General features: G+C 54.1%; 1 protein-coding gene across 3 annotated transcripts; it reads right to left on the reverse strand.

Moving 5' to 3' along the window:
* Positions 1–1,194: 1,194 nt before the first annotated feature.
* Positions 1,195–24,224, reverse strand: NOTCH4 (notch receptor 4). Of its 3 annotated transcripts, XM_061196082.1 has the most exons (30): positions 24,032–24,224; positions 23,142–23,223; positions 22,663–22,955; positions 20,725–21,072; positions 20,503–20,625; positions 20,156–20,392; positions 19,876–20,031; positions 19,221–19,415; positions 17,655–17,768; positions 16,464–16,577; positions 16,255–16,377; positions 15,251–15,410; positions 14,488–14,633; positions 13,927–14,079; positions 13,589–13,706; positions 13,255–13,342; positions 12,741–12,894; positions 10,849–11,033; positions 8,852–9,104; positions 8,490–8,602; positions 6,976–7,499; positions 6,017–6,400; positions 5,732–5,907; positions 4,974–5,193; positions 4,711–4,792; positions 4,478–4,616; positions 3,668–3,963; positions 3,275–3,422; positions 2,653–2,750; positions 1,195–2,481 (listed from the first exon to the last, which is right to left on the reverse strand). In XM_061196082.1, the coding sequence occupies exons 1-30, from the start codon at positions 24,096–24,098 to the stop codon at positions 1,792–1,794; spliced, it is 5,979 nt and encodes a 1,992-aa protein (XP_061052065.1). In that variant the 5' UTR covers positions 24,099–24,224; the 3' UTR covers positions 1,195–1,791. The 3 variants fall into 3 exon arrangements, with proteins under 3 accessions (XP_061052065.1, XP_061052066.1, XP_061052067.1); XM_061196083.1 differs by lacking the exon at positions 17,655–17,768; XM_061196084.1 differs by lacking the exon at positions 16,255–16,377.
* Positions 24,225–25,359: the final 1,135 nt, after the last annotated feature.

The raw sequence follows: 25,359 nt of genomic DNA on the forward strand, positions 1-25,359 counted from the left end.
AGAACTCCTCCAGCTGCAGTAGGGATGGGGGTTCAGAGGGGGAAGGACTTTTGGCTTTCTCATCTCCAGAGCCTCAGGAGCCCCCTAACCCCCTGATCTGTTCCCTCCACCCACCTCCTCCCCTTCAGTTCTGTCAACACAGGAACTAGCTACAGAGGAAGTGGTTTCACTCCTCAGAATCCCCCCCACTCCCCCACTCCTTACCCCAGGTACCTTCCCTAAGAAGGACCTGCCCCCTGCTTCCCAGCTTCCCTCAGACTTATTGGGTTGGGGCGGGGCATGTTTCCAGTGGGAAGCAGAGGACTCAGATCCAAGGATGTCAGGCCCTCAAACATACATATACCCCTAGCACTGTGTCTAACAAATATGTGTTGAATAGTTATCATTGCCCTATATGTGCTTAGAGTCTATTTAGGGCACAAAATATGCACCAAATGTAAGAGATGCAGGGGAAGCTTTCCTCTCGTCATGAAATGGAAAAGGGAGAGGACCACAACCTGTCTTGGTCTTTGATCAATGCTGGTCAGGCTGGCTGGAACCAAGGTGGGAACAGGACAGAGACATTTGGGACCTCTAAATGGCAGCCTGTCATGTTAGCTGAGTGACTTTGAGCATGAAATATGATGAAGAGGTCAGGTTCTGCCACTTAATGCTTTGCAATCTTGGGCAAATACAATCTCTGTGCCTCAGTTTCTGAAAGAGTAAAATGGAGGTTTTTTTTAATAGCGTTGATATGAGGATCAAATGTGACAAAGCATTTGGCACATAGTGAATGCTCATAAATGGTAGTTATTATTAGTTTTCAATATGCTTCATGTCTCCGTGTCTCAGGTCTATCGCCATGAAAGAGGTATAACCATATTGCTGAATGGTGGTTAAAGTTTGAGATGCTCTCTCCATCTCCCTCTACATGAGGCCTCAGGAATCTCCCAAGTGGCTATAAAAAAATGCCCTTGGAAGAGGGACAAAGGATATGCATGGTTTAGTGTGTGTGTGGTTTCTCATTGGGCTACTAGAGACTCCTGCCTTTAGATGATACCCTAAGTTAACATAGGACCCCAAATCTACTTATTCCTGCTCTTAAAACCATACTCAAAGCTTCCATCCAAATGTTGAACCTAGGGCACAAAATTCTGAAAACACTCTGCAGTCAACCTCGTGTTTTTTCCATTCCCCAACCCCTCCAAAAGATGGTAACACTTCAAATCAGCTTTATTATGGGGTGACAGATTTGGGGTTCTTAGATATAGTGGTGGCTAGAAGAGTGGCACTTCATCCCTGCAGTGGTTTGTTTGGGGGTGGGGTGAGGTGGGGAGAATGCAAGGAGTCATCAGCTGGAGTGACCCTTGGCCCTGCCTTCTGTGCCTACACAGTGCCTGGCACACAGGAGGTGCTCAATAAATATTTGTCAGCCGTTCGTGGGTAGTGGGGGTTACAGGCGATAGAGGCTCCCTTTGGGAACAATGTACAGGAAAGAACATCTTACATTCTATCTGTCTGCAGTTCTTGGTTCAGGGGTACTTCTCCCATTCCACTCCATCCTCCTGTAACACCTCATCCTTATTTTCTGTGAGAGGCTGGGCCTGCTTCATCCCAGCACCCCGAACCCTCTTTCCAGGGCTGCAGTTTCTCCACGTGGAAGACGATGTGGCATACACCATTTTGGGAGAGACACTACACTCATGACCCCTCACTTTTGAGGCTCAAGGATCTTAAAATCTGGAGGCCTTCCATACTGCTTGTCATTTAATGAGTACTCACTTTTAGAATCCCTCCCTGACATGCAGCCTTTTATTTCTGACCCTCGCCTCCCGCATTTAAGGGTATTACTTGGTGGGCTGGGGGACCCCATGCAACTTGAGGGGATCCCCGCTCAGGGGACGGAGTGAGGCAAGGAGGCGGGATTGGAGTGTTGGAGGCGGGGCCGCAGGCTCCTAGAGCCACCCAATCGCAGGGCCAGTCAACAGCTGAGGCCACACCCCCGCTCCCGGCCGCGACGCCGGATCTTCCTCGCACTATTGCAGGGTTGGACGGAGGCCCGCGCATGCCTGCAGAAAACCTACGGCCGCGGAGGGGCGGGCCTTCTCCTGCTCCTTTCGATAGGCTGCGGCAGTGCGAATAGGCCCCGCCCCCATGGGCGGCCAAGTCTACGGACAAAGTCCGGGCTTGAGGATAGGCTCCGGCTGACAGCGTCCGGCAGCGCGGCTGAGCCCCGCCCCCACGCGGGGGCACGCTTCCTGATGCGGTCCGCGCGCGCTGCAAGGCGCCGGCGCCGCGGCCCGGCGTGGCTTTGTGACGAGCCTCCGGTGGTCCCGCCCCTTCCAGCAGCGTCAGCAGATCCCAGTGGTTGCGCTGGCGGGCGATGTCCCCGGGCGCTAGCCCGGCTTGGTCCCGCAGCCCTCGGGCGGCTCCCAGCCCCAGCAGCAGCTGGGCTACCTCCATGGCTCCTTCTCGGGCCGCCAGGAACAGCGGCGTCTGCTCCTGCCCGGGAGGAAACGGCCAGGGGGGGCGGTCAGGGAAGGCCACGCCCACAGGATTGGCCCTCCTACTTGACCGGTGGTCCCTCCCCCTTCAGGTTTTTCGGAGTTCCGGCGCTTTGCACCTCTCCCGCGTCAGCTTAATTGTTGGGGGGGGCCCGCTACCCGGTCTAACCCTGCCGTCCAGTGCGTCTTTATCGGCTCCGGCCTGGAGAAGGGAGCGGGCGGCCCGGGCGTTGTTCACGGCGGCGGCCCAGTGCAGCGCGGTTTTTCCTAGGGCACCACGTGAGAGGTTGTTACCCCGAGGCTGGGGGCCCGACGCCTGTGTTCCTGTTTCCCACGGATTCTGGACTTGGGGGAAGGGCTATTCAGCCCGCCGGGTCCCTCCAAGGCGGAAGCGTTGCCCGGGTGACCGCCGGCTTGCAGGAAGCGTTGCTCCAGTGACGTCACCGGCGCGCGGGAGGGACAATGGGGCATTGTTCTGGGGTCGATGGGACCGGCAGATCACGTCCCTCCCACGAGACCCCTTCCCTTCTCACACTCTTCCACCATCCTAGTTACCAGTGGACTAGGGTAGTGTGTGTGTGTGTGTGTGTTTGTGTTTGAGGATGATGAGGGAAGACTCACGTGCTGCCTACTGCCGCCGTACTGCAGATTTACCACCTTGACAGCAGGGTGGGAGGGAATGCCCCAGCTTCCAGTTGGTCCCTCTGCTGACCCCCCTTTTTTGCATCTAATCTCACACCCCATTTGCTCAACTTCTTGATAGCACAACATCAACTTCCCCAGATCCATACCCCATTTGTCTCTGGCCCCCACATCTGCTTGGGCTGCAATCAGTTCTTCAACCAGGTCCTCAACAGCTAGCTTGGCAGCCAGCATCAGGGCTGTGGTCCCATCCTCTGTCCGCGCATCTACTGCAGTCTGTCTGCTGCGGAGTAAGAGCTGGGGCGGGGTGGGGGATGGGGGGCGGCAGAGAGGGCCAGTGACCCTTGGTATATCTAGACTGCTAGCTAAGGTCCCTCACACTGTTAACCACCTCCCAATCCATATTCATCCATCTGTTCTTGTTTCTCTTTCAGTCCCCAGTCTCACATCACCTTCCTCTCTGCCAAACCCAGAGGATGCTATTGCCCAGCCTTACTTGCAAGTTTGCCCCGTTTCCTTTAGCAACCCCAGTGGGCACTGACCTGGCAAACCTCCCGAGCATCAGCAGCCACAGCGGTGTGAAGCGGGGTGCGCCCTGCCCGGTCTGGCTGGTTGGGGTCGGCTCCTGCCTCAAGGAGGCGGCGGGCAGCGGTTGGCCGGGAGAATCGAGCAGCGAGGTGCAGGGGGGTCTCCCCAGTGCCCACGGTGTGAACCTGGGGACAGGCCCCTCCACCCAGCAGAGGTTCCCAGGGCTCAGGGCTTCCCAACCATGTCTCCTGATAGGTCCTGGACTCCACTCCCCCACAGCAGACTGCTGACATCAGGGGTGTCACCCCATCTGTGGGTGAGAGACATGAAGAATGGGAAACAACTGGGGAAGGGGGAGAACATGGAGGCTCAGGGAGAATCACAGCTTGAGGTGTCAGGAAGCCCAGCTTGGGTTCTTGATTCTGTGTGGCTTTAGTCAAGTGACTTTCTACTTTATTTTTCTCTGGGCTTTGGTTTCCTCATCTGTAAAAGGAAGCATCAGGCCTTAATACTCTAACATTCTAGGGCAGTGATTCTCAAACTTGAGTCCTGGATCAGACTCACCTGCGGAGCTTGTTAAAACACAGATTCCCCAATATTTTGAATTTCTGAATCAGTAGCTCTGGAGTGGAACCTGAGAATTTATATTTCTAACAATTTCCCTGGTGATGCTGATTCTTCTGTCCTGGGACCACTCTTTGAGAATGGCTGTTTGAAGCACTCACTCTAATATTACTTTCTCCAGTTCTGATATCAAAGGACTTTCTGATTCTAAAAGGGTCAAAGGGAGTTTTCATTTTCTTAGTCTGGGTTGGCTTACATACCAGGTCCACGGGTGTCCACATCAGGGACATCCATCTCAGGATCCTGGGGAGGAGTCAGCATGGCTGCCTGGGGGAGCTCCTGACAGTCACTACTCAGAGGCCAGAGCTGGCACTTGGAGGGTGAGGCCATTTCTTCAGCCTTGGGGATCAGAACAAGGATCAGTGAAGGAAGGTTGACTTGTCCCTTCAAGCCCTCCATCACTTTAGGACCATTCCTGCCCCAGTGCTTTCACCTGGTCCGCCTCTTCTCCTTCCTTGGGGCCTGAGCACATCACAACTCCATCCTCATCAACTTCTGCCTCTGGTTTCAGTGCTCTGGAAGGGGGTGGGTGGGTAGAGGACCTTCAGGGTCCCTAAGACTTCCAGCAGGCTTCCCACCCCTCTCCCCTTCCCGTGTCTTCAACTTCTGCATAGCATCTCTTATTGCTTCTGATCATAAATATATCTCCACAGGAACGAGTCCCCTCCCTGAGCCCCAGTTCTTTCTCACTCTCACTTGAGGCCGATGCTGTCCTCGCCCAGGGGGGGCCGGCGTCGGCGGGGAACTGGCTGAGTCTGAGACCTTCGAGTGAACCCAGGGGGCAGCCAGAGGGCCCCATGCTCTCGGCGCTTCCGGCGGATGAGCTGGAGGACGAGAAGAGCCCCGAGGGCCAGGAGAAGCACCCCGGCCACCGGCGAGCACAGTACAGGCCAGGGAAGCTGGTTGGCGGGGGGCTCTGGTGGAAGAGACACAGTCAGAAAAAGAGGCCATTCCTGGTGAAGCTGGGTACTCTGGTAAGACCTTTGGGCAAGTGCAGTAACCTCTTTTTGCCTCAGTTTCCTCAACTGTAAAATGGGAATAATAATAGTACTTGCCTCATAGGGGTCGTTGGGAGGATTAAATAAGTTAATACTGTAAAATGCTTAGAGCAAGGCCTGGTACATAGTAAGTGGTAATATAAGAGCTATTATTCTTTCATGTGCTGTGAATTGTTTGATACGGGGATGGCTGGATACTCTCGGCTTAGTAGAATAGACCAGAACCCAAGGTTTGTGGGCGGTCTGTGATAGAGGTTAGAATAAAGTACTGAGGGAAGTAAAGGAGATTGCAGAGCAAATGGGCCATGAGGAGATCTAGCTGGAGAAGAAGGTTAACAAGTCTCCACAAAGAACATTTGGGGTTCCAGTGCTTCTGTTTCATTTGACTTCATTGCTGGTTGCTGGCCTGAAAGCTGACCTGGGAACAAACTCAGGGGAAATGACGGGGCCACCTACCGGTGCCTGCACGAGGGTGGGCAGCCAGCAGGGGTCCTGGCAGTAGGGGCTCCAGGGCCCCCACTGCGGCCATCGCAGCAAGGAAGCGGAGCAGGAGCCCAGGGTCCCAGGGACAGCGGGATGCAGGATGGTCGGGGCCACAGCGGGACAAGTCCACATCCATCACCACCACAAACCTGCGGGGAAGGCACCTCAGAGACCCCTCGGTTGGTCCCTGGTTCCCTTCCCTCTGCTGGTTAAAAAACTAATGTCTGCCCCCTCTCCCCCGCCTCCCAGCCTTCTTACCCAGTGCTGAGGGAGTCCGTCTCCTTGCCTGTAGGCTGTGTTTGAGGGGCTGCTCTCTCATGGTGAGAGGGGTCTGGGGTTCCTCCTAGCTCCTCTTCGGCCTGGGCTCCAGGATAGGGGTACACCATGTTCCTGCCATCACTATCCTTCCTTACCCAAAGCCCTACCCTCAGAGTCAGGGACAGCACCCGGGCCAGGGCAAGCAGCTGCTGGTCCAGGGTTGAGGGGCTCAGCACCACCAGCAGGGCCAGGGAGGGCCCCCACTCCGAATCCCCATCTTCGGGCCTGCAGTCGCCCCCATCCCAGCCACATTCTGCAGTGTTGCAGCCCTTCTCACAGTGTCCATTGTGGAAGTGATCACGGCAGTACTGGTCATAGGCTGGACTGTGGGTTGAGGAGACGGGGACTCAGGACCCCAGAAGAAACCTGACTTCCTCATCCCAGAGAGGATTCCTGGTATTCCACAGCCTCTAGGGCTCTGGTTGCTAAGTGGGGGCAGCTCTGGAGTAATGGGCTTAGACCCTGGATGGTAGGTAGTCCAGACACCGTAATGTCTACTGACACCTTTGTTTCCTAACACTGTCCCCACTCTCTACCCTCCCAAACTCCTGTCTCCCTGAAGGGAAGCCCTTTTCCCTCAGGGATGCTGGTTGCTAGGGGAGATACTCCATGGCAACAGGGCTTAGAGAGAGAAGCTTGAGGCCAGAGATCCCACAGCTCTCAGAGGGTAGCTCTGAAAGAGGCAGTGCCCTCTTTCTTGGTCCCCACATTAAATATTCATGCTGCCCCATTCCTCTGGGTTGGAGTCTAGCGTCTTATACCCCTAATTAGCAATGGTTATTAGAGTGGAAACTCCCTGAAGCTTGAGGCTGTGGTCATGCTGTAACTCGAGAGACATCTATGTCCTTCCTTCTGCCCTCACCCTGCCCCCGCCCAGCCCGTCAGGGTTTCAGACTCACGTGCAGGCTGGAGGAGTCTCACAGTCATAGCCATCAAACAAACACTCTTCAGAGTCACATTGCGGATGGCACTGCCCATCCCGGAAGAGAAGCCAGCACCGAGAATGGGAGGGGCAGCCCTTCCAGGGGTCTGGGACTCCCAGGGAGCAGTCCCCACCATCCCAATTTCCTCCTGGGCCACTGCAGCCAGCGTCGCAGGCCCCATCTCCAATTCTGCCCTCACATCCCTTTGCTCCAGGCCTCTGACACCGGGGCCCTGGAGAGCTGGGAGGGCAGGAGCATCGAAAGCCTGGGCCCCCCAGCCCAGGGGTCTCTGAGCAGCTGCCATTGTGTAGGCATGGAGAAGGAGGGCCACAGCCTGGAGGAGCGGGTGGGGTCAGACAGTCAGGGCCCCCATAGCCATTGAGGCAGGCACAGCGGGGTGGGAATCCAGGCTTGGGGGAGGGCAGACACAGGCCACCGTGGTGGCAGTGATGGAGACCGCAGGAGGGGGCTCTGTGGCTGCAGGTGGGGCCTTCAAAACCCTGCGGAGAGGAGGAGAGAGATTGGGGGAAGGACCTTGTATTATTCTCCCCACCTCTCCTTTAAGCTAACCCCTGCATTAAGATAACTCAGAGGGTCCTAGATTCTCATATCTGGAAGGGGCCTCAGAGAACATCAAATTCATCATTTTACGGTAGTTGAAACCACGTCCCCCCTTTTTTTTATTTTTCACGCAGTGACACATTGCATAGTGGGGAGAATGGATGAACCACAGCTGTTCGCAAGAACGTGGGTGAAAGAATGAATATATGTACATGTATAACTGAATCACTTTGCTGTACACCTGAAGCTAACACAACATTGTAAATCAGCTATACGCCAATTTAAAAAAAAAACAAAACAAAACATGGGTGAACTGTCATCATGATGTGAGTCCTGGAAGACGAAACTGTTAATAGAGTAATAGTAATTGAACTAATACTATATTATCTTGATCCTTGGAGATAGGATTATGTACTTTCTCTTCCTCTGGAAGGGGAACAGGATACAGGAGGACATAAGTACATGAAAGTTATTATTAATATTGTAATTCTTATTTTAGGTTCATGGGTGTTATCTTGTAAGGATAATTAAAAGGCGGCAGTACATAAACTAATGTTAGTTTGTATGTTCGTGTATCATGAACCAAGGCTTAAGATTAACCCATTTTCATGCATCTGAGGTCTATAAACAAATACACACACGGAGTTAAAAGAACTTATCCAAGCTCACCCAGCTGGCCTTGGGGACCTTCCCAAATCCCATGATTTGGGGATCTTCCCAAATCCCATGATTTCTGAAAGTTCCATTCATGCTACTACCTGATCCTGCCTTTCCCCATGACTGCTGCTGAGAACCACTTACCACTGTGGACATGAGATGGCTTTCTCCAATAATTCCCACTCCAGTGCTACCCCAGGTTCCTGGCTCAGGCATTCTCACCTTGCGTCAGCGTTGGGGGCAACAGAGAAAGCAGCTTTGTGGTCACTCACCTGGGGGCAGTGGCAGGTGAATCCTGGGGGTGGTCCTGCTGTGGCCTCACAAGACCCTCCGTGGGAGCAGGGCTGGCTCTGGCAGGGGTCTAGCTCCACTTCACACCACTGGCCTGTGGCAGGGGTGGGGTTAAACATAACACTCTGTTTCAGTCGCTGCCTCCTTCCGAGCTCATTCCTGGGAGACGGCCCAGCACTAGCCGCACAGGCAAAGGGGTGGTGGGCATGTTCTCTGGCGTGGGGCGTAGAGGCAGGGGGATGGACCAGATGACTAGGCTGCCTCATGGGTGGGGATTGTCTTGGTTTCCATGGTCAATTCAGCTGTGCCCAGAAATGCCCATACCCCCTCTCTCAGACCTTACCTGTGTGTCCAGGCAGACACTGGCAGTAGAAGGCATTGGCCAGAGAGTGGCAGGCTGCAGTGCCTGTGGGGTGACAGGGCTGGTCCAGACACTCATCTACGTCCCCCTCACAGCGCAGCCCCACAAAGCCTGGAGGGCAGGCACAGTGGAAGCCTCCAGGTTTGGGGGTGCACGTTCCATGGTTGTGACAGGGCTGGGATTGACAAGCGTCAGGTTCCTTTGAGCAGTTCTGTCCACTGTAGCCTGGTGTACACTTGTAGGCAAAGAGGGTCAGACAGGGAACCAGTAAATGAGCCCATCCTGGCACTCTAGGGGACCCAGCTCCAGATAGTCTGCAAGCACCCCACCTTCCAACTCAAAGCATCACTCAACTCACCATCCATCACAGCCACGTGTAGCTTAACCCTTTTATCTCAACTCCACATGAGACACAATTATTTGATAATACACAACTTAACCACTTCCCAGTCCCAAACAATCTCTTTGATTCATTGCCACTAGATATAGCTCCGTTTTTGAAAAAACCTTCTTCCCCCAACCACACATCCACTGGGTTCTGTCACGCTTAATTAATTTATAAGCATTTATTGAATGCGTGCTTTGTGCCAGGCACCTTTTCAGGCTCTAGGAATACAGAGAAAATTAAAACTCATCCCTGCTTCCATGAAATTCTCAGTCAACCAGAGGAGAGACAGCTGGCATTGATTGCATGATTTATATACATAACCTCATAAAACCCTCCTAACAACCCTCTATATGGATCATCTCATTTGAGTCTCACTTTGCAGAAAAGGAAACTGATTCCTTGAAAGATGAGTGACTTGCACAAGCCACACAGCTGGTAGGTGGCAGAGCTGGGATTCGATGCAAGTCTATGACTCCATAACTGATGACCTTAACCATTTTCTGATTTTTTCATATCATTTTGCTAGTGAGAGAAGAGTTATTGATGAGGTCTGTATCATGTGCCAAGTTCTTCCAGGAGGAAGGAGAGTATGCAAGAATGGAGTACCAGGAAGGCTTCAGAAAAATGGAGGAAAAGGGATTCACAAAGCATCCGAGGAATGGCCAGAGGGCTGGAAGAAGCAGACGAGGGGCGTGTTTGGAAACTTCTGGAGGAAGGAGTTTCGTGAAAGAGGAAATAGAGCTGAGTAATGGGTACACGGGGGTTCACTACTAATCAGTACGCTGCTTTTGTGTATGTTTGAAAATGCTCGTAATAAAAAGTTAAAAAATAAAATTTAAAAGTTAAAGAAAGAGGGTGGTTAAAGGATCATGCCTTCTATCCAAACTCGTGGTTGTGAGTACAGGGATCAGGCTGCTTGGACTTGGATCCCAGCTTTGCCTTCCTGTCCTGCTCAGTGACCTGAACCACCAAGGTAAGGCCCTGACCCAGTCTGGAGAGAAGTTAGGGACATTCCCCTGAGGCAGACGCCTCCTGGGCCCCATCCAGTGGCAGAGGGGTGAGGAAAGCCCCCAGAGAGCTAGTCTGGGGTGTAGGGAAGTCGGCTGCAGTTTTGTGTTGCTGGAGCAGGGTTAGGGGTTGGCGGGGAGAGATGAGACCTGAGAGGCAGGCAGGGCTGGGTCGCGCCGGGCTTGGGACTTCATTGTGAAAGAGGTGGGCAGCCACTGAAGGGTTTTAAGCAGGAGAGTGACAGGCCAGCTTAATATTTTCAACAGAACACCCTTGTGGTGGAGTAGAGGCTGAACCTTTAGGAAGACAAGTGTGGAGGCAGGGATGATAGTTAGGAGGCTGATGCAGGTGTCCGGGTGGAATGCAGCGAAGCCCTGGACTAAGGCAGTGGGATGAGGGTGAAGGGGCAAGGACAGAGTTGAGAAATATTTAGGAGGTAAAATAACTTGACTTGGTGGTTGGTTGGATGTGTGGGGTAAATGAAAAGAAAATGCCCTCTCCCCCTCCCCTTTCTGCCCCATGACTGCTGTTTCCCACATCCAGCCCAACTTCGTCTTCCCCCACCTCCTCTAGACCCTCTCACCTGGCAGAGATAACCATTAGGTTGGGCCACGCAGGTGGCCCCGTGCTGGCAGGGCCTGGACTCACAGGGGTTCACCCTCTCCTGGCATATACTGCCTTGGAATCCAGGGGGACAGTGGCAGAAATGGGAGGGGCCGCTGTCGATGCAGATGCCTCCATTCTGGCACAGGGAAGAGACTTCTGTGCCTGGGAAGAGAGACACACAGGGATTGATAAAGCTAAGTGGGGTGGAAGGATGCTCAGGGGCTCCAGACCATGAGCAGAGAGGTCCATGGAGGGGCCGCTAACATTCCTGGGGTGGGTGGAGGCCACTCAGAGCCTGAGGAGTCAGTAACTCTTGACCCTGAGGAGATTAAAACATCAAGTTCCCGACATGGATGGACCTAGAGATTGTCATACTGAGTGAAGTAAGTCAGACAGAGAAAGACAAATATCGTATGATATTGCTTATATGTGGAATGTAAAAAAAAGGGTACAAATGAACTTATCTACAAAACGGAAATAGATTTACAGATGTAGAAAACAAACTTATGGTTACGAGGGGGTAAGTGGGGGAGCGATAAACTGGGAGACTGGGACTGACATATACACACTGCTCTATATAAAATAGATAACTAGGGCTTCCCTGGTGGCACAGTGGTTAAGAATCCGCCTGCCAGTGCAGGGGACACGGGTTCGAGCCCTGGGCCGGGAAGATCCCACATGCCGTGGAGCAACTAAGCCTGTGGGCCGCAATTGCGGAGCCTGCGCTCTAGAGCCCACGAGCCACAACTACTGAGTCCGCGTGCCACAACTACTGAAGCCCACGTGCCACAACTACTGAAGCCTGTGCGCCTAGAGCCCGTGCTCCACAACAAGAGAAGCCACCGCAATGAGAAGCCCGCGCACCGCAACAAAAAGCAGCCCACGCTCACCGCAACTAGAGAAAGCCCGCGTGCAGCAACAAAGACCCAATGCAGCCAAAAATAATTAATTAATTAATTAATTAATTTAAAAAAATCGATAACTAATAAGGACCTACTGTATAGCACAGGGAGTTCTACTCAATATAGTAATGGCCTATATGGGAAAAGAATCTAAAAAAGAGTGGCTATATGTATATGTGTAACTGATTCACTTTGCTGTACACCTGAAACTAACACAACATTGTAAATCAACTATACCCCAACTAAAAAAAAAAAAAATCAAGTTCCTCCTCCTGCTTGTTTTGTCAGAATGGAGAGAAATACCTCTTCTTTGGCTTATCAGGGCATTATAAGCAACTATATTCTTGGCTTTAAATATCTCAAGCAAGAAAGAACTCAAGAGAAACTTCAGGTGGGGACACCTGAAGTGGCTTAACTAATGGTCTAAGTCCATCCCCTGGGTTTTGCAGCCTCTGATGTTCTCTCACAGTGAGTCCCATCAGCCATCCCCTAACCTCACAATGGTCTCTTTCCTAAGTTCTTCTCATAACAAAACTTATTTGAACAAGGAGGGTATTCTTTTACCCGGGGGTTGGCATAACATCCGAGTGAGTGGGGCATGGCGAAGTGTGTTGAGTGTAGTTGGTTAAGCGTGGTTCACTCTAGTTGAGTTATGATGGTAAAGACAGTGCTGAGTTGTTCCACACTGGATCACTGGGTTATGTCCCTGGTGGTTGTGTTCAACTGGAGTCTGGTTGACTGGGCTGGGTGGTGTTGCTTGTGTTGTGTTGAACGTGGTGCTAGGAGTTGAGTTGTGTTAGGCTGTCCTGGGTGTTGAGCTGCAGCATCAGTAACTGGTTGTCTGTGTTGCTTTGACTCTTGGTCCACTGTTTGTCCAGATGTTGTGTGTGGATGTCCTTAGGTGTGGGGTAGGGGAGGACACTCTTTTGCTCTTCATCTGCTCCACAGTCGGTCCTTGGGTCAGTACCTTGGCTCAGAGCAGCCTTCTGGCAGGAGGACAGCGGCAGGTTGCAGAGAGGTCCAGTCCATCCCTGGAGGCACAGGCACTGGAAGGAGGGCCCAGTCTGGAGGCAGTGGGAATTGTGTGGACAGGGCTTCTGAGCGCATGAGTCCATTAGCGTCTGAGGGTTAGAAGGGAGTGTGAGGCAGGAAAGAGCATCAGGTTCCCAGGCCTAGAGATGCTCCTCTGCCAGTGTCTCAAAATCCCTTACCTTGAAAACTCTCTCCTGAATGGTCCGGGACTAGGTCACCCTCCCTGGTTTCCTTGGATACCCACATCCCAGAACAGTCGCTGGGATCAGAAATCCTTTCAGTGAACCATACAAATCTCAAGCTAGACCTCAACTCCTAGGCTTCCAAACCTCCTTTCACGTGGATACCTCTCCTAAGCTTCCCTGCTGCCACCTTTTAATACCCGAGGCCCTCTCACTAGAGCTCTCCTGCCCCTCCCTCCTCAGCACACCTGGCTCAGTGCCCCTCACCTGGCAGCTGCCTCCTGTGTAGCCAGGGGGACAGAGGCAGCGGGGACCCTGAGGGCCGTCTTGGCAGGTTGCCCTGTTCCTACAGGGGCTGGATAAGAAAGAGAGAGGGCACAGTAGGAGGAAGGCCAGGGCAACAAGTGGAGGGAGTGTGTGATGTGGTGGCAGGCAACCACTGGGGAGATGGGAAAGCAGGTGGGAAGGCAGAGTGAAAGGATGTGGGATGTGGGATGAGAGGCAGCATGGCGCCCCAGAGGAGATGGAGAGGAAGGGTGGGGAGGGCTCCCTCCCGGGAGGGCGCCCTCCCTCCCTCCAGGGGTCTTTGTGCCCTGCTCACCTGTCCGCACAGCTGGGACGGATCCTTCCCTCGCAGCGTGGGCCCTGGAAGCCCGTGGTGCAGAGGCAGGAGGAGGCGCTGGGCCTGTTCACACAGGTGCCCCCATGGAGGCACGGTGCTGGAGAGAGGAGACTGTGAGAGGTTGGGTTCCTTGCCTGTAACCTGGCCTGCGGCCTCAGTCACACCCCACACGGGGCACCCCCCGCCCCCCGCAACTTCCCCACCCAAACAACAGCTCACTGTGTCCAGTTAATTTTTTTTTAAATGTGGTACAAACATACCCTGACCAGTTTCTCCATCCTCCTGTGGCCCAGCCCCAGGACATGGTGGGCACTCACCAGAGGCGCAGTGGTCAATGCTGGTCTGGCAGCGGAGCCCGGTGTGGCTCGGAGGGCAGGTGCAGGAGTAGCCCTCAGGGCTGGGGCTACAGGAACCACCGTTGAGACAGGGCCCTGAGTGACAAGCTGTCAGCTCCTCGCTGCAGGTGGGCCCTGAGGGAAGCGGGTGGGGTCTGAGAAAAGGAAACCTCCTTTTCCTTCTTTTCCTCCTCTTCCCTTTCCTTCCCTTCCTCATCCCCATCCCCCAACCTCTTTTCTTTTCTCACCACCTCCTGCACGTCACCCGTGCCCTCTGTAGCCCGTGCCCAGTTCTTTTTTTTTTTTTGCCGCACCGTGGGGCATGTGGGATCTTAGTTCCCTGACCAGGGATGGAACCTGCACCCCCTGCAGTGGAAGTGTGGAGTCTTAACCACTGGGCCACCAGGGAAGTCCCAGCCCGTGCCCAGTTCTTCTTGGTGGTGACTGAGACCCAGAGCCCTTTGGACACATGTCTCCACTGGCCTTGCCCTTGATTTAGATGGTGGTCAGCCCAGGGTATATATGGTTTAGGGAGCGCCTCACCTGTGTAACCTGTGGCGCAGGTGCAGTTGTAGCCAAAGGGCTGGGGGTGGCAGGTCCCTCCGTGGGCACAGGGTGTGGAGAAGCAACCCCCCAGCTCTGTGTCACACTCTGGTCCTGTCCAACCCACATCACACACACACGAAGATCTGGTCATAAAAAGAAAGGGGGGTTTTCTCTTCTCCCCTCCCCATTGGTCAGACCCCTATGACTTTTTTTTTGGCCCTGAGACTCTGGCCCCTTTCTCAGCGTCTTTGCTCTCAGCATTGTCCCCTTTCTGCCCTACCTGCCCCACTCATTTTCTCCAACTAGATCTGTCTATCTATCTATTCATCCATCCCTTCTATAACTTGTTTATTGTCTGTCTTTCCTCATTAGAACCAAAGCTTCATGAGAGTAGATACTTTGTCTCTTTTGTTCTGTGTTGCTACCCCAATGCCTGGAAATGTATCCACACATAGTAGATGCTCAATAAATATTTGTCTAATGAATGATGAGATGAATTGGTCCTGGGATTTAATACTCTTCTTTCTGCTTTGACCTCCCTAGTCCTCTGTTTCCCTCTTTATTTATGAACTGTCCCCTCATTGGATAACACTCACCAGTCAAACCCTCCCATTGGTTGTGATCTCAGAACTTTGCCATCTTCTTCCTATTCCCCATTGGTCATTTCCTACAGACTCACCCCTCACTGGCTCTTTTCTCCTGCCCTAGCTGAGGAGGACCCAGAGGAGACTATAAATGGGGAGGGCCTGGAAGATGTTACCTCTGGCAGTGCCCATGGTGGCAGGTGCAGTTGTCTTCAGCTGGGACACAGCCAGGGCTTCCACTGGGGCAGAGGCAGTGGGCCTCTTCCTCCGGATCCTGGCATCTTTGCTTGTGCTGGCACAGGTTGGGGGCACACAGGGGAATTTCACAGAGATGACCTGGGGTGGGGAGATGGGTCACAGAGAAAACAGAGTCCCTCCCTGTCCTTGATGGGGCCAAAGGCCGCTTCTTATGCATGACTTGCTCACTCCCCATGAACCTGTCCTTCAGTGGCTCCCTAATGCCTCAGGATACCAACTTCTTCAGAATGACACATGGGGTCCTGCCTGTCATGGCCTTACTACAATTGCTATGTTTCTGACCTCTGCCCCATTGTAGCCTAAGCTCTGGATGTCCTACACTCCCTTAAGCGGGGTGTGCTTTTCTTCCCTCCATGCCTTTGCACATGCTGTTATCTGCAGTTAAAACACGCTGCCTAGCATTCTGTCTTGACAAACTCCTACTCAGTCTTTAAGACTCTGTTCAGCCAGTCTTTCTCATCTCTAGTCTGGGTTGGCCAGTCCTTTGTGTTCCTATAGGATCCTGTGCATTCCTCTCTCAGAGCACGTCTCTGGGCCATAATCAACTTGTTGGTCTCTCTACAGTAGATTTAAATCCACTTGAGGATAGCAACTCTTACTCAACTTTGTGTCTGTGTCTGGCATAGTAGACACTTAATAAATGTTTGCTAAATAAGCAAATGAATGGCTTGCCTTTGAACCTCATCCTCTGGTCCTGATCCCCCCAGTCATACCACTCATGTTGGGCCTGATGTGGGTCCTACAGTAACACTCACCCTCAGCTCCTGTACGGTTGTGCAGGTTTTGCACTGCATAAATTTAAGGGATTCCATTCTCATTCTGTTCTCACATCCCAATCCTCAAATGCCCATCAGTGACCTCTACTGTACCCCAAATGGACTCAAATACCCCTCCAGTTCTTTCCAATGCCTCCCCTGCTGACCTGTGAAGCCAGATGGGCAGAGGCAAAGGAAAGCTCCTGGGAGGTCAAGGCAGCTGGCTCCAGTGGGGCATGGGCCACTCAGACACTCGTCCACCTCCACCTGACAGCGTGGGCCTTCAAAGCCTATGGCACAGCAGGAGGGTCAAGGACCTGCACGGAAGTCTGCCCCTGCCCTCACTCTCGCCTCCAGTGTTTGAGCCCCAGTTTACCTGGGAGACACTTGCAATGGAAGGATCCAGGCTGGTCCTGGCACTGCCCACCGTTGGCACAGGGAGAGCTTCTGCACTCGTTGATGTCCTCCTCACACTGGGAGCCGGTGAATCCTGGTGGGGTTGGGAGTGAGAGGGGAGAGATGACCAAGGTCTCTTTTTTTTTCTTCTTTTCTTGACTTTCTCTAGATTTATGAGGGAGTTTGTTACAAATATTTGAGCTTTACAGGCATGATTTCATGGATTCAAACAAGAAATTAAGAGTTAACACTGGTATTTAGCCTTCTCTTTACAAATACAGAAATAACATTGCTACAAATTGCAAGGGAGAGAATCTTGTTTCAGATGGTTTGGTTTGGGCTTTTGTCTAAACGTGTCATTATATAATGAAGGCACCAATATGGGGGCTTCTCAAATAGTGATTTGGATTTCAGGACAAAATAGAGCATAACTTGGTAACTTTAGTCTTTATATAAATAAGGCATAACTGGATATGTGTACTAATGCTGAAAATACATTTTATCAAAAGAATAGATACAAGTCCTGGCCCTTTCCCTTGCTAAGAAAGGTGAACCTGGAGGACTTCCAGAGGAGACACCTGGGGCAGGTGGAGATGACAGGAGGGTGATGCATAAAGGTGAAACAGCCACCTGCCAGCCGTGTGACTTTGGGCAAGCTACCCAACCTCTCTAGGCTCCACTTTATTCCCCTGTAAAAGGGAAATGATAATATAAACTACTCATGGTACCACTGAGAGGATTAAATGAGATAATGCCTGAAAAGTACATAGCCAAGTGCCTGGCTTAGAGTAAATATTCAATAAACATCAGTTATTATCATAACAGGGAATAGAGGGATGTCCCGTGAAGCTGGAGAAGGAAGGCCTGGGGCGACTTTCCCTGCATCCATGCCGAACAGTGCCAAGACCAGCCGGGGACCCCCGGCATGCAGGGGGAGAGTACAGAGGACTCTGCAGGAGGGCTGGAGAGGAGGGATATTTGGGTGACTTAGCAGGACACAGATGAGGGTGGGCGAGTAAGCAGGGGAAGATTTGGAGGACGTAACAGAAGAGAGTTTGGAGAACAGAGAAGGAGTTGGAGAAACGGGGCGCTCCTCGGTCTGGCCCGAGAGAGCTTCAAGAGGCCACGGGCGATTGCCAGGCTGGAACCGTGGAGTGGAATCTGCACTCACCGGGCCGGCAGACGCACCGGAAGCCATTGAGCAGGTCGTGGCAGTCAGCCTCATTCAGGCAAGGGGCAGAGGCGCACTCGTCTGTCTCTACCTCACAGAGCTGCCCTTCTAAGCCTGAGGAGGGGTCAAGGGCGAGGCTCAGCCAGGCCAGCCTTGCCTTAGCTGCTCACCCCTTCTGCCCAGGAGGCCCGGGTTCTAGAACCAGCCCTGTCCCTGACCTGACCTGTGCCCCTCCCAGGGGGCCGTCTGCGTGTGGGTTGGAGAGACGAACCCGAGGCCCTGCTGCTCTGCTGTGTTTGGCTCTGCCCCCCTCAGGTGTGAAAGCTCAGGGAGCAGGGCACCTGCCAGGACATGTGGGAGGGCTCTGGGGAAGTGCCTTTTGGGGCCATTCCTCTGTGCACAGAAGGCAGGGCTCACCCGGGAGGGCTGATCAGCCTGGAGGTCCTCGAGGTACCAATGTGACAAATGGGCATCTGCTTGGAGGTGATTCACTCCTCTTGTTCTACCTGGGCAGACCTCTGTGCCAGGGAGACCAGGGATCCCCAAGGTGGGGATTTGAAGGGCGTTTGGGGACCTGTGTCACTCCCATACTTGTCCTGCTTCTTCGGCCTCCTCCTGGTCTCCACTGTCTCACCCTGAACTGAAGCTGGATCAGACTCTGGACCTCGGCTGCCTCCCTCTTCTTGCCTGGGGAACCTGCCTCTGAAGCTCCTTGAGATCTACAACCTTGTCCCTTGGATTACTGGATAGTTTTCTCAGCATTTTTCTTTGGATGCTTCTCAGCTTAGGAAGGCTGTGTAGTATAGTGGGTAAAACTATCAAAGCTCTGGGGTTGAATACTGGCTCTGCCACTTACAAGCTGGGCAACCTTCAACAAGTCACTTAACCTCTCTGTGCCTCAGTTTCTTCATTTATAAAATGGGCACAGTGACAATGCTGACTTCATAGGGTTATTGTAAAGATTAGATAATGCATGTAAGATGCTCAGGCACAAAGTAAGCTGTTATTTTTCTGGTTTTATTCAGTTCCCTGATATTGGCTCTATCACTGTCTCCCTGGGGAGATGTTTACCCCTCTTAACACTAACTTGTAGGTAGGTGCAGCCTTGCAGCATTCCTTTCCCGTTGTACCAAATTCAAGCACACAGACCCTTTGGGATTTTAAAGGTTTACTCTCAATCTCTACAGGGGAGAGTTTCTGTGATTAGGAGGAGCATTCTGGCTTGGCATAAGCAGAGGCTGCAGCATGAAAAGTTTATTAACTGCTGCTCTGCTCTCCCTTGATGGGCCTCTGTGTACAGTGGACCAGTTTGTGTACCCTGCGGTGTCTATGAAATGAATGCAGAGTTGAGCAGTGCACAGCCTCACTACCGTCTGTGGCAGCCCTTCTCCCAGCGGCCGTCGGTTTCCCAGAGTTTTCGTCTGGGGGGTGAGGGGAGGAGGAGAAGCATTCTTTGCTGTCTGACCCCAACCGGCCTGAGGCTATCTGTGCTCTGGAGGGGTCACGTCCAATGGGTTCGGGATTAGTCTCCCGTCTCCTCTACCCGAGGGCCCATTCAGCTGGTACCTGGTGGGCAGAGGCACTGGAAGGTGGCGAGCAAGTCCAGGCAGGTGCTGCCAGGGTGGCAGGGCTGCGACAGGCACTCATTGTGATCGGCCTCGCAGCGCGATCCCGTGTAGCCAGGGGGACAGAGGCACTCAAAGGAGCCGGGCGTGTTGAGGCAGGAGCCGCCATGTTCACAGGGACTGGGGCCTTGCTGGGCTAGGAGGAGAGAAGATCCAGGAGTCCGCAGGGGTCAGTGGTGGAAGGGCGAGGAGGCCAGAGTGGCAGGGAAGGTGTGGGGAACCCTGTTTGTGGCTGATGAGATCAAAGTGGGGAAAGGGATCGTGGCTTTAAAATGGAGGAGGACTAAATGGGGCCTCAAGGGCTGAGGATTGGTGAGAAGACCGTGTGAGGCAGAGATGCCAAAGATGGACAAATTCAGGAAAAAGAGATGTTTATTTATTTACGTGGCCACTGTGTGGCTTGCGGGATCTTAGTTTCCCAACCAGGGATCGAACCCAGGCCCTTGGCAGTGAAAGTGCGGAGTCCTAACCACTGGACCTCCAGGGAATCCCCAAGATGTTTATATTTTTAATTGGGAAAACAATTTGCCTGTTTCTCTCTTCAGTGCAGAGGCTGTCTGGGGGCTCAGAGAGGGTCTCATGTGGAGGTGCCTCACCCATCTGACACTCGTCCAGGTCCTGGTGGCAAGTGGGCCCCGTGTAGCCAGGCTGACACACGCAGAATGTGGAGCCCCTCAGGGGGTTGGTGTTGCACTGGGCTTCCTGGTGGCACGGCTGGCTCAGACACATGTCCTCCATGTGGCACAGGAGGCCTGGAGGGCAGGGTGGAGGCGAGGCTCTCAGAGGCCGCTTGAAGCTCCCAGCTGCCCTCCTGGTGCTTCTGTCACGTACCATCTCCACCTCCCACCTCCCGCCTCCCTGTACCCCGTGTCACACCTGTGCGGCCAGGTGGGCAGAGGCAGGAGAAGGAGCCCACACGGTCGATGCAGGTGGATCCTGGGGCACAGGTGGCGGCAACACAGTCGTCCAGGTTCTCCTCGCAGCCCGTGCCTCCCCAGCCGCTCACACACACACAGTGGAAGCCGCCAGCTGAGTTCTGGCAGGTACCCCCATTTCTGCAGCGAGGGGGACCCTGAACGTCACATTCGTCCACATCTTCAGAGCAATCCCAGCCTGCCAAGGGGAAGGGGACAGATGCTGGAGCTGGGGGCCCTGTGAGGAGTGGAGAACGGGGGCTGACCATCTGGGCCACTGGTGCCATCAACTTGGCTGAAACGACTCACCTGTCCAGGCCTCTGGGCAGAGGCAGGTGTAGGTGCCCAGCCCATCCTGACAGGTGCCCCCGTTCTGACACTGGTGCCCGACACAGTCATCTGGATTCACCTCACAGCTTGGGCCTGTGAAACCTGACAGGGTCATGCGATCAGCTGAGGGAAGGGGACCCATGGGAGACAACCTCCGTGCCCAGAGAGAGGGGCTGCAGGAAGACCCCTGCGAGGACACACCTGGGGGACACAGGCAGAGGTGGAAGGTGGAGTCTCTCCCTGGAACCACTTGACAGGTGCCCCCATTGGGACAGCCCCTGGGGGGGCAGGGTCCTGGCCGGAGCTCACAGCGTGGACCCCCCCACCCAGCGGGGCAGAGGCACTGGAAGGACCCCAGGGTGTTATGGCAGGAGGTGCCCTTGGGGCAGGGTCCTGGGTCCAGGAAACACTCGTTGACATCGCGTTCGCAGGCGTGGCCCTCGAAGCCAGGTGGGCAGCGGCACTGGATCTGGGGGTATGTGGCCAGACACACCCCTCCGTTGACGCAGGGGTTGGCTGAGCAGAAGTCCCGGAGCTGGCAGTGCTCACCTGAGGCAGAGGACAGGGGGCGCATTTTCCTAGCACTGCACAAGTTCCAGCTCCTCTGAGATGACCCAGCTCTCACTCTGGATTATCTCTGTGTCTAACTTACATATTCTCTTCCCTTCCCTTGCATACCCTCTCTGCCCTATTCCATCACCCTCACTTATATCGTTCTTTGGGAGGGTTATATCTGGAGTGACCACATTTTTCAAGCTGAAAACTGAACATGTAGCTGTTGGTGGGAATATTGTGAATCAGCCCTGCTTGGGAAAATCTGGGACGTAGGGTTCCATTAGTGGTGACCGTGGTGGCGAATTAGAAAGCATGCAGCCTCTGTAAGCAGGAGACTTAGCCCCTTGCCTTGCCCTGGCCAGCTGGGTGCCCTCGGGCAGTCGTCTTGCCTCTCTTATCCTGACTTCCTGATCTTCAGGTGGGTGTAATGGTCCGGATAACGGTAAAGAGACTCACTTCACAGCCGTGTGCACCAGTGGGAATGGCGGCGGTGGCGGCGGTGGCGCTGCTACTGAGCTAAGTAAGCACTTCCTGAGCATCGCCCCCTTTCTTCCCCACACCAGCCTTATGAAGTGTGGACATCGGCTGACAACCGAGGACCCAGACAGCTTAAATATCTTACGCAAGGTCACATGTCTAGTCAGTGGCAGAGCTGGCAATGGACCCGAGGAGGGGGCCGCCCAGAGCCCCTACTCTGAAGCACAAGGCCTGGCAAGTTGCCACTGACCATCCTTCTTGTTGTCACGTACGCTGGTCTCTCACACCCAGTCTCAGGCCCAGTTTCCTCAGAATTTCCTCGTCAGTTAAAAAATCTCCATGTCCTGGGCCCACCCCAGATGCACTAGGGCAGGCTCTCTGGGACAGGGCACCGGTATGTTTAAGGCTTTCCAGGTGACTGCTGTGCCTACCCAAGTTTGAGAAACTGTCTCTAGTCCACCGCCTCCTGGATGCACCCACATCCCAAGCACTCTCTGACCGCGTGGCCCTTGCTGCCTGGTCCAGCCCTCCCCATCCTGGTGAGGTGCTATGGAACCTTTCTCTCCAGGGCCTCGCAGCTCTGTCCAGGCACCCCTGACCACTTCCTCATGGTAGCACACCCTGCCCGTCATGTGTCCTGCTCTCTCGCTCCAGGGCTGCACCCCCTCCCCATCACACCGCCCACCACTGCAGTCTTCCCAGGTGACAGTATGGGCTCCCACCACTCAGAATAGAAGCCATTCAGGTGCTCACAATGCAGAGTCCTGGAAGTCACCTGCTGTGCTAGGCATTAACCCTCTAGCTAGTGGACCGAGGGGAGGTTGAGGGGCTGGGAAAGGGGTCAGGGTGGTGTGTGAAGGGGGCTGTGGCAGTAGCTATTTACCAGCTGGCTTGGAAATACCTCAACATCTTAGCAATCAGTACTATCCTGTCGGTGAATGTCAATGTTGGGTAAATGGTTCACCAAGAATTGGCTTGTTGATTCTCTCGGCCTCTCTCCTCAAAGGGCTCGCAGTCGCTCAGGCTCTAGTTCCATCTTTCCTACCCCACAGCCCAGCCCGTGGCCCCTGCCTGTCCCCCTTCCTCGCCGCTCCCATCAATGCTCACCTGTCCATCCCGGCATGCAGGAGCACTGTGGGCGGCCCGAGGCCTGGATGTGGCAGCGGCCCATTTTGGAACAGAAGGAAGAACAGGGGTCCTTGAGCTGGGCCTGGCACCTGTCACCAGTGAAGCCAGAGGCGCAGGTGCAGAAGAAGCTGGGGGCCAAGGGAGAGGGAGGGCTGGGGGAGCTGGGAAGGGTGGGAAGCAGGGCTTGACAGCTGCCTCCATTCTGGCAGAGCTGGGCATCCTGGCAGGGGTCCAGAAACTGGCATGTCTCACCCAGGAAGCCAGGGGCACACCTGGGCAGGGGAGGAGACAGGAGAGCTTACTTCCTGGCCCTCTGCTTTCTCTCCTCCCTCCCTCCTTTGCCTTCATTTGTTTCCCTTCATCTGCTTCACCTCCTCCCTTTCTCCTTTCTTCCCATATCTCCCCGTCCCCTCCCCTACTCCCCTTCCCAGTCTCCCACTCCCACCAGGTACACTCACTGGCAGGTCCCTTGCCCCTGAGATAGGCTCAGGCAGGTGCCTCCGTTGGCACAGGGTTCTGGGAAACTCCCGCACTGCAGCCCTAGAGATGGAGATGAGGATGAGATGGGAGCAGGGAGCACTACGCTCCACTCTTCCTCCCCTGGACGCTCCGGAGGGACCTGCCTGCAGCAGCCCCGCACAGGTGCTCTAAACCACCATCGCCTTGATACTCCCGTCCCTAGTCCCCACGTGGTGCTCACTCCCCAGCCCCCTAGATCCCAGGCCTCTCAGTTACTAATCCCCACCCCTCCTTTCCTGTTTATTCTCTGGCCTCCCAAGTCCAGCTTCAGGCTCCATCCCTCGGAAGCAAGACAACAGGGATCAGGAGGGGGGCTGAGGGGACTCCTGGGAGGTGAATGGCTGAAACATTGAAGGGATTTCCTCCCGGAAGGGCCCAGCATTGAGCCATCGGGGGGTGGGGGTGGGTGGGGACAGCTGGACCGGGAAAGGGACTTGGTGGGCCCTTGACCTTCCCGTGTCTCCATCTCCTGTTCCCTCTCATCTCTTCCCCTAGCAGGTGGTCCCTCTTTTCCCTCTCTTCCTCCTAAACGTGACTGTAAGAGCACGCTGTCCCCCAGTTCCAGGGCCAACTTGGTTCTCCCTGGGGGTGGGCACCTTCTCACCCATCCCCCCTACCGTCACCACCCCTGGCACGGGGCCCATAGCCTGGGTCTGTGTAGCTGCAGGGGCAGAGTTGTCTCTCCCTGCCGGCAGTCCCATTTGGGGGGGTGAGAATCTTCTCCATCCGGTGTCGCCTCAAAGCATGGGGCTTGACCCTCTGTCCCCAACCCACTGGACATCCTCCTAAGGAAGGTGGGTCCCCTCACTTCTCCCACCCCACGCCTCACCTCTGGTCTGGACGACTGACCGACACAGCAGCAGCAGCAGCGGCAGCAGCAGTGAAGGGGGCTGCATTCCAGAGCCCCTGCCCAAGCCCAGATCCCCCCTGCCTCTTCCAGTGGGACCCTCAGAGCCCTCACTGAGGCAATAACCACCTCCTCTGCTCCCACGGCCCCTTCTTCCTCCTCTTCGGCCTGCTGCGAACCTCACGTCTGAGCTGTTTCCTGAGTCACACAATGTCCTGGACACCCTAGTGATGGGGGGGGGCGGAGTGGAGGAACATTGAGGGGGATGAGGGAGGGGCCTTCTGTCCCTGACAACCCCTGGGGAGGTGGCGAGGAAGAAGGACAGAGTGGCTGGAGTGCAAGTGATAGACGGGGGAACGGGGCCCCTGGAGCAGTCCCAGTCCTTCTGTTGTGGTCTCCCCTTTCTAGAGACGGGAACTGCAAGGTGGCTGCCCTATGCCCTCGGGGTGGGGTGGGGTCAGGACCTGGAAACAGAGGTGTGGGGTGATGAGACATCTCCTATTCCTCTTGCATGGAGAGGATGCTTGTTTTGCGAGGTCAGTACAGATGCTTCTCAGAGAATCTGCACGCTTCCACCCACTCATCTTGGCAGAAGGAACACAGGGGACTTCTGGGTCTACCCTTGGCCCTTGCTGGGCTGTTAGTTTTCTCCTTCTGGGAAATGGGGAAGATGCTGGGCTGGTTTGGGGGGAAATCTCGGCCTTCTTCTGGAGGGGAATGTGTAAGATCGTCATCGATGATAAATGAACATTGTCTCCACTAAATTTTGCAGTCTGGATTATCCATAGCAAACACTGCGTTTGTGTGGGTTCCCCTCCTCCCATGTCTCCCTCCCTCCACTGCAGAGGTCCCTGGGATGCAAGGAATGCCAGTCACTGAATTAAAAATTGGAGTAAATAAAATCACAAAAGAGAGAATGCAGGGCCCTGACTCATTCAACCTTCTTGAGTCAACCCAGGACAGCTTTGGGGTCAGCCACACACCCAGTTCCTCAAGTAGCTCAGAGAACTGAGAGTCCAGGGTGGTTCGAGGTGTCATCAGCAGCTGTGCACAGCCCCAGCATTGAGGCACTCACAGCCCAGCCTGGTGCAGCCTGAGTACCTTTCCATGCCAATGAGTATACTTTGCCAGCACAATTTTTTTTAATTACTAACTTTTTATTTTGAAATAATTTAAAACTCACAGAAAAGAGGCAAGAATACTAAAAATTATTCCAGGATATTCTTCACTCAGATTCACCAGTTGATATCATTTGACCACATATGCTTTATCATTATTTTTCTAAATACACATTAGTATTTTTTTCTGAA

The sequence above is a fragment of the Eubalaena glacialis genome, chromosome 7, assembly GCF_028564815.1.
Source record: "Eubalaena glacialis isolate mEubGla1 chromosome 7, mEubGla1.1.hap2.+ XY, whole genome shotgun sequence".
NCBI classification, from domain to species: domain Eukaryota; kingdom Metazoa; phylum Chordata; class Mammalia; order Artiodactyla; family Balaenidae; genus Eubalaena; species Eubalaena glacialis.

What these genes read in the sequence shown, in the direction of transcription:
- NOTCH4 (XM_061196082.1), bottom strand. Translation starts at nt 24,098, where the DNA reads ATGCAGCCCCCTTCACTGCTGCTGCCGCTGCTGCTGCTGCTGTGTCGG. An exon ending in CTGCCCACCTGGCCGCACAG is followed by an intron (nt 20,032 to 20,155) that starts GTGTGACACGGG and finishes CCTGCCCTCCAG; the next exon opens with GCCTCCTGTGCCACATGGAG. An exon ending in CCTGGACGAGTGTCAGATGG is followed by an intron (nt 19,416 to 19,875) that starts GTGAGGCACCTC and finishes CTCTCCTCCTAG; the next exon opens with CCCAGCAAGGCCCCAGTCCC.